Source organism: Lottia gigantea (assembly GCF_000327385.1).
Source record: "Lottia gigantea unplaced genomic scaffold LOTGIsca_172, whole genome shotgun sequence".
NCBI classification, from domain to species: domain Eukaryota; kingdom Metazoa; phylum Mollusca; class Gastropoda; family Lottiidae; genus Lottia; species Lottia gigantea.
This window is the reverse complement of record NW_008708171.1, coordinates 160,758-169,971: the sequence shown is the minus strand read 5'-3', so window position 1 is coordinate 169,971 and position 9,214 is coordinate 160,758. Positions and strand designations below refer to the sequence as shown.

Here is a 9,214-nt window from a genome sequence, read left to right as displayed (position 1 = left end):
GGTAGATGTTTCGATTATCTTACAAAATGGTGATTTATCAAGCGAGACATTTGAGTTGAGATATTGAGTTGGTTATATCAAACCTGAATCTAATCGGTCTCTAGATACAATAGTAATTATCAGACATTTTGAAAAACATTTCCCTGAAAGCCAAACAAAATAATGTTCTTATTTCATCACAAACAGAATTCTTTTAAGGTACTGAAAGAACTGAACAATTTACCATTTTTACTACATTGGATTGGCTAACAACACTATCAAATTTTCTTGATTCTATGGCCTACGTTACCAGTATGTCGCTCCTCATCTTGTCCAAACCACACCCCCATTCATCATACTTCCTCGGGGCCATGGTAACACAAGTGAGAAAAATTACGTATTCATAGCAAAATATTGTCAAATCAAAATTGGCCCTACTGTAATAGTAGCAAACTTCAGCCAATGGAAACAAATCACTCGTTATGACGCTTTGTTTGCGAGCGTAAACAAAACGAAAGAAGCGTGACATTTTAATGAATCTATACGCTACAGAATTGAATTAGATTATTTTTAAAGGATTGAAGCCGAGAGAAAATCAAACCTTACTTTGGAATATTTACTTGGAAAAACTGTGTTCTTATCTCTTCAAACGGACGGACAAGTAGTGCTGTGCTTTGTTTACATGACCTCATTACTGTTCTACCGATCTGATTGGTCAGATTTAGATGCCACCAATCTCATTTCCACGTCCCCAAACCAAAGTGTAGTGGGCTGAAGATTAATACGAGTTAATAAGACCATGCCAAAACCCATATTAGTGATACAATGGTTGCTCCTCAACAAGTCAGTTTTAACATGTGCATGGAGAAAATTTGATAAAGAACGTTCCCCACGAGAGATCAACAAGAACTTTGGGATTGCTAAACAACAAGCATGTTGAAAAAGAACAAGATTTATTTATTGTTTCGTTTCGTCATATATAATAAAACCATTCCAACTTTGATTGCAGTTTGCATCAGAAAAACATGTTTTTCAATTCGCGAATATTAAGTCTCAAAGGACTGGGTGGGATGGTGGGGCACTTTGCCTTCGACGGGGGATTCAAGACACCGTGTAAATTTCTTGAAACACATGGACAACATCATTACATAATTATAAAATAATTATATATTTTGCTCCATTTTGAATTCATCTGGAAGCTAACACGAGTAATGTAATTCTTCACCATAGGAAATGGAGTTTGGTTTGGCCTTTGGGAATTGTTGAAGCCAGACACAGCTTTTACCAACAAATATTGTTTTAATGAAGTCTATTGTGTTGACCAGACAACTTATCTGCTCTAATCCAGACTATTGTTCAAAACAAAATTAATACTTGGAATATAATTCAGCTTTCTGGTCTTAACTGATTTTTCTGAAGGGAGGAGTTGGTATCAGGAGATAACTGAAACCAAGAAAGGTTATTTTGTCTGGAATCTTTCATAGAAACATTAATTCAGATATTTGCCAAGTTTTTTGCTGTAAGTTTATATATTATATATCGTCGGTGGGATATCAAAAGGTCGTATATCCGGTTTTGGCGCGAAAGCCTTTTTCTGCACTAACGTAACCCCCATGAATAGGAGCATCGACTGGTACAGATACCATATCTCTAAGCCAATTAAAAGTGACATATTGGGTCATATGATTAAAGGATGTATATCGATTGGCTTAAAATAATGTATGTCAAAAAGACGTATATCTTTGTCAACAATAACAACTGACGTTATAAGGAGCCTACTTTGATGAGGTAAGAAAAGGGAATAAAAAACGTATTAAGTCTATTTATTTCATTCATTTTAGCAGCTTTACTTGTTCTGTGATCACCCGACTTTGGCCTATTTCAAATACCAACTTCTTAAACAGTTATGATACCGTATCATCGTTTAAGTATCGCTATCGAGAACGTCAAGTGATATACGTCCTTTTTGCATGGATACATCATTCTATTTCATTTGTTCTTGTTTATTGCAGAAAATGTCAAAAAGACCACCTTCCAGAGGACAGCAGCTTGTATTGTTGTCCCTGAAATCCAGATCTTAAATAAATTCAATAACCGAAAATGGAAAATCACCCATCATAACAAATAACAAAGACTCATCTAAAAAAACAAAAACCATAGACTTACCTGAAACAAGACAAAACAAAGACTTACCTGTAATAAAAGAAAACAAAGACTTACCTGTAATAATAGAAAACAAAGACCTACCTGAAACAAGAGAACGCAAAGACTTACCTAAAACAAGAGAAAACAAAGACTTAATTGAAACAAGAGAAACCAAAGACTTACCCGAAACAAGAGGGAACAAAGACTTGCCTGAAACCAGAGAAAACAAAGACTTGCCTGAAACAAGAGAAAACAAAGACTTACCTGCAACCAGAGAAAACAAAGACTTACCTGAAACAAGAGAAAACAAAGACTTACCTGAAACGAGAGAAAACAAAGACTTGCCTGAAACCAGAGAAAACAAAGACTTACCTGAAACAAGAGAAAACAAAGACTTACCTGAAACAAGAGAAAACAAAGACTTAACTGAAACAAGAGAAAACAATGACTTACGTGTAATAATAGAAAATGGTAACTCGCCTAATATATCAGAAACAAAGGAGAGTAGTAAAATAACACCGATAGAAGACATTTGGACAGCTACGGCAATAGCACCCATAGAAAAATGGATGAATAACAGCATGGATACAATTGCAGGAACAGAAACCTTTGGAATCTGGACTGACAACTCAAAAGAGATTAACGCTGCAAATTGCATAGATGAATATAACCCAGATCTCAAAATGATTGAAAGTATTCTTCAATCAGATATCTCAATGAAGAGAAAGAATGAACCTATGGTTTTGACAGATAACCTAATAGAATACACAACTAGCCAAGAACAAGATAATGCTAACAAGTCAATATTTGATATTCAAGAAAATGGAGAATGTTTAAAATTTAGACGATTGGAACCAAGAGTACCAAATGATACAAGTCTTGTTTATACATGGAGTCCAAGATTTACCTTTCAAAGTAATGAAATAATGCCTTCCAATGAAACTGCCACAAGAAGCATGTCACTTCCAGAAAACAAAGAACGGCCTATGTACAGCCAATTATCAGAGGATGAATTAACAGATCTTGATGATTCTGTAGCAGATCCTTCTTACAGACCCAAACGGAGAGAGTTTTTAGACGCTTACAGCAATGAAGAAGAGGAAGTTACAATTGAAGATGAAAACTTGACACCTGCTAAACTCAAGCCAAATAAACCAGCAAATCCGGATCTTTGGACAAGAAATGTAAATATGAATCGACGTATGAAGGGAAAAGATTACACAGGATCTATAATTGAAAATGGAAAAAGTTTAAAGGTACAAAAACCAGGACGGCAACTGCGTCCACGAGGCTGTACTGATTTTTGCAAGAAGTCTAAACAAAGATTTTGTGATGTGTTCTCTGAGGACGATAGACTTACCTTGTTTAATAAATTTTGGGCTTTAAATTGGCATCAAAAGCAGAGCGTAGTAGTCCATTCAGTGTCCAAAAAGAAAGTAGCGGAGCGTAAAGTAGAAGGTAACACAGATGGAATATTCCGAAAAAAACAAAGTTTCGTCTACTCTTTGCAATTAAATGAAAAATCTTACACTACTTGCAAGCAAATGTTCCTTACAACTCTCGATTTGGGAGAGAAAGCTCTTTACCGCTGGTTAAACCATTCAGAATCTGGTATACCATCACCTGCTAAAGCACCAAAGAGATAACGAAAGGTACTGAAGACAACCGGAGTTCAACATGATCAAGCTGGAGATTTTCTGCAGTCTTTATGCAAATTACCTTCACATTACTGCAGATCATCAACGTCTAAATCATATTTAGAGCCCATCTTCGTTTCATTTGAAGATCTATATAGAATTTACAAAGATCATTGTTTGTCAAATGCTGGTACTGCTCTTTGTAAGAAAGCATTCCACAGTGTCTTTGATGAGTTAAATTTGGCACTCTTTCGACCAAAAAAAGATCAGTGTGATGTTTGCTGTGCGTTCGAGAATCAGAATCTGACTAAAGATGTATACGACAATCACATCCAGCGGAAGGCTGATGCACGGCTATCTAAGGTACAAGATAAGCTTGTTGCTGAAAATGATGAATCTGTCAAGGTACTTACCATGGATTTACAGGCTGTATTATTATCACCTCGATTACAAGCATCAGCAATGTATTATAAAACCAAGCTGGCATGCCACAATTTTACGATATACGATTTGGCTACTAAAGATGTAACATGCTTCTTTTGGTATGAAGGCGAAGGTGAACTAACAGCCAATACTTTTGCTTCATGCATATTCGAGTATGTAAGGATGATGTCGCCAAAAGTGAAAACGCTCATAATTTACAGTGACGGGTGTACGTACCAAAACCGTAACACTACCATGTCTAACACCCTGCTCAAGTGTGCAGCCAACAACGATATTACCATAGTCCAGAAGTATTTGGAGAAAGGTCACACTCAGATGGAAGTGGACAGTGTTCACAGTACAATTGAACAAAAGATCAGAAACAGACCTATCTACTGCCCCCAGAGTTACATTGATTTGATCAAGTCTGTCCGCCCCAAGCAACCCTGCAAAGTATTTTATTTGTCTCACACCTTTTTTTCTGATTGTGCCAAACTTGGCTATTACAATTCTATTAGACCTGGAACGAAAGTAGGTGATCCAGTTGTAACTAATTTGCGAGTTATACAGTACACTCCAGATGGAATAATAAAGTACAAAATAAACTATAATGATGAATATTCAGATCTCCCAAGAAGGTCAAAAATATCTACTGCATCACCTTTAGATGCAATACCAAGATTGTACTCCGGACCAATTAAGATAAAGTCGTCTAAGTACCAGCATCTTCAGCAGTTGCTGTCTGTTTTGCCTCAGGACTATCACCCATTCTATGAGGGTCTTTTGCATGATTAATTGACCAAATATGAGCTATAGTGCTATGTTGTGTTGTAACAAATTTAATGAAACGTTTCTGATTATAAATTGATTGAATTATTATAATCCTACTTGCTCTTATCTATGTCATTTTGTCAGATTAAACAGACTGTGCTAATGAAACGCCTCTAGAGCCGTATACCTTTCGAGGTCTTGCACCATGTATCTATTATACTTACCTTCTCGACCTTGAGCCATGTACCTGTTTTGCTTTCCTTCCTGGATATTAAAACATTTACGGGTTATACTTATCTTGCTGGACCCTGCACCATGTACCTGCTGTACTTACCTCGTCAGATACTTTTTATGCTTACCTTGCTGGATCTTAAACAATGCACCTACTATACTTACCTTGCTCGACCTTGAACCAAAAACCTACTTTACTTTGCTTACATCATGTACTTGTTAGACTTATCTTGCTGAAACTTGAACCATGTACCTGTTGTACTTACCTTTCTGGGCCTTGAACCATGAAATGTGCCAGTTACTTTGAACAAGTTAGGACGTACCTCGTCTTCCATGCACATATTTAAGAAATAAAAAGACGTATATCCTATTTATAGCGACAATAAAATAAAAACTTACTATTTTAAATCAAAAAGTTCTTAGACAACCGAAAAATTCAAATTGATGAATATTTTGTTGAGATACAATGCTGTTTAGCATGTATCTGCAAAAGGATGTATATCTCAAAATATCAGACTTTTGTAACAAAAATGATGTATGTCTGGCACGTGCATAATCTGACTTAACATACTTTTTGATTTTTAATTCATTAAGTCAAGTTTGAAAAGATGAGCACTCGGTACAATTTTGGTAAAAATTCAATTAATTTTGAGTCTTTGGGGAGTTTTTTGCATTTCCTGAAAAATTTGAAAATTCGGATATACGACCTTTTGATATCCCACCGACGATATATTAATTGGAACTCAATCTCAGTCCCACATTTAGTGTTCACACTACAGGCATCTGTCAAATACAACCAAGCAGGCATTTGATGGATGATAATACATTGTTATAATATATGTCCTATAGCTGGTTATAAAAGAACAATAGATAACGTGTCCGGATGTAAGACGTCACTTTCTGAACAAATTTAGTGTTTATCATGTAAAAGAATGTCAAAGGAAATGACAGTTGTGTTCTGTTGATAATGCCATTATCTGAAGGTAGTCATTAATGCTCATTAAACAGGGTGCAACAGGAAGTATTTTCCAATTAATAGAAGTATCTTTAGTTCTTGACCTTTCGTTTTATAAAGTTTATCCCAAACTGTAAATATGGAAAATATGGGTAAGTTTATAGTAGGGAATTCAAGACTTGATAATATAGGGTATGATAATAATAGTTTTGTCCTGTAATGTTTTAACCTTAAAATAAGCCCTTTCTTGCATGAAATATGGTTTTGATCAAATAATGTGTTACGTTATGTTTTTAAAGCCAAAAGTAATGTCCAGAATGTTACAGTGGAAGTGCACAATTGAACTAAATGTATGTAGTTACTTTTACTCCTTTGACTTAACATTAATAGACCAAAATGTTATTGAACCACTGGGAGACGGGATTTAATCACAATGCTGTTTTTTTTTTTTTAAATGGCACCTCCCTTTCTACTCTCAATGAATTATTTCCTGTGCTAATTGTATTACCCTTTTAGGCATGATGTTATCTAGTAGGTCTATTATTTGTTATTAATGCATCATTCTACAGGTTTCCATTTAATAGATGACATTTTATGCTTAAATTTAAGCAAAAGCAATATTGAAATCGAAATCTTGATATTGTTTTTTGTCTTATTAATGTCATGTTGAAATCAATAAGTTTCTGACTTGATCATGATCTGACTTTAAGAGAGTGCGTACAATTGATATGTTGAAAATAGATATCCATCAAAATTATTTATTTTACATTTCATGACTGTTCAACGTAATATGCTCCTACCAAGATTTAACAAGTCTGTAGCTTGATTAGCAAGTTCTTGTTGTTTAACACACGGCATGAGCCTGTAGCTAAATATTCCCATTTTGAATAGCTCTGAAGGGTTAAAATCTTCACACTATATTGTCATCAATGTCTTTCATATCAACACATTTCTTGTGAAGTCTAAGATCTATTCTTTGCTGTACATTCTTAAGCAATTTATCTTTTAACTTGATGCAAGTCATGTACAGGATAGTTGCACTGAAGTGAATAACCAATCAAGTAAAAGCATTGGCACCAGCTGGTCTGTGATACGTAATGTAATTACCTTTAAAAACTTAAGGTCGTGCAAAAACTGTCAAATGACTTTAATTTGGCCGTAAACGAGTTTTTGTCTCCATAAATTGGCTGGAAGTCAGGAGAATAGATCAATTATCTGTTGTTACGAGATAATGAGATTAATTTTCTTATTCTACATGTCACTTGAATTGTGTTTCACCATCTTTCATTGATCAGCTTTGTAAAGATATTTTACAGGAGTTTATATTCTGCAAATTTGTTTTATGAAAGTTGTCGTGACAACCTAATTTAAAGCATATTTCTTGAGTATTTGTCAGGATTTCTCTCCCTGTTTGAAGTTAACCAGCTATGTTGAATTAATAGCATCTTGAACAAAAATAAATATTATTGTAAATAATACGTTTTGTGTTTCAACCAATCCTGTGGTGTGTGGTTATTTTCTGAATACTATTAATAAGACAACATCGGGGTCATTCTTCGAGAAACCCGCCAAGGCACTTTTGCAGTTTTTAAACTACCCCCCACCTCCCCTTGCCTCCTTCCTCTTTTTTACTTATTGTGGGACTTTGCTACGGCAAAGTCCCAGTTTGTTATCGAAATGTCAATTCTTTTTTTTTTTTTTTTTTTCGATTTTTACACACCTTCCTGAGCTTAGACTACAATAGTTGCAGTAACCATTCAACATTCACGAACCTTAGATATAGGCGACGATGTGCATAAATATATTTTGGATCTTTTTTGCAAAACCGGAAGTGCCACAGTTCAATATGTGCAAGAATAGATAATCGGCTCTAGAAGTCGTATTTTTGGGTCGATTTTCTTTGGGTTTGCATTTTTGGAATCTACTGTTAAAATCTGAAAGAATAGCCGTTTCAAAATTTCAAAATTCGAAAATTTGTCGCAGACATTTTTTTTGCCAAATTTTGCTTTTTTTTCATTTTTTTTGCTTTTTGTCTGATTAATCTGAAAAAAATTGAGCAAAGACAGTTTAAGAAAGTAAACAAAACGGTACAGTCAAATTTTCAATTTCACTTCCGGTTTAAACAGGAAATCGATGTTCACTTCCGGTTGAATATCTTCCGGTGTAATTTGTATAAGACAAAAAATTTTATGCTTCATAGGTAGACAAAGTTATGACAAAAAAACGAAGAAAAAAAAATCCAGAACAGAAGTGAAACTTTGGCCGCCATTTTGATTTTTCTGAAATGATTCGATTTTTATTCGGACATAATGGCTCATCCGATTTAAATGATTTTGGTGTCAAATGAAAGAAGATAAAAAAAAAACATGACATTAGGAAGCCGTTTTTCGATTCTCAATTTTGCTTTTTTGCAACATCCGGTTGAATTTTTTCAAAGTTTGAAGGGTCATATCTCGTGATCTTGAACTTTGATGACCTTGACCTTTTTAAGGTCAAAGGTCATTGACCTTAGCTATCTGTTAATACTTTGACATTTGACCTCCGACATGTACTACCGGTTTTATAGCTTTCCGAAAACAGCCAAATTGGCAACTTTGGACTGCTCTAACACGTGACCTAATTAACCTAGAGGGTTAATTTTTTCGGATTCTTAATGTGCTTTTCATGCTCTTTCAAGTGAATTATAACAATCGTTTTTTAAAGCAAAATTGAAATTCGTGAATTTTTCAAATTTGAGTTTTTTTTACAATATTTCTGTTTCTTTGAGCTTGGTGTGTATATATCTTATGACCTATTTTATGTAGAACATTGAAACTTGGAACACAACAAGACAATTTGAATATGAATTAACCTATGACAAAAAAGTTGAGGTGGGCGTGGCACATCCGGGTGGAATTACTAATTGTTTACATTTTGGGAAAGGGGCATAACTCGCATAGGATTCATTTGTTCAAAAAGGAACTTTGCACACAATTACCTCATTATTTTGGCCAGTTTGTGTTAATAGGTCAATTGTTTCAGCTTTATAGTTCCAAAAAAGGAACGGGTTTTGAAATTTCCATATTTTCAATTT

The 9,214-nt window shown here is 34.7% G+C and overlaps 1 protein-coding gene across 1 annotated transcript; it reads left to right on the top strand.

The window, feature by feature from the left end:
* Positions 1-2,147: 2,147 nt before the first annotated feature.
* LOTGIDRAFT_76870 (hypothetical protein) lies at positions 2,148-2,654 on the top strand (the record flags this gene model as incomplete). Its single annotated transcript, XM_009051869.1, has 1 exon — positions 2,148-2,654. A coding segment is annotated over one exon (507 nt), but the record flags the coding sequence as incomplete, so codon positions are not given.
* Between the last annotated feature and the right edge of the window lie 6,560 nt (positions 2,655-9,214).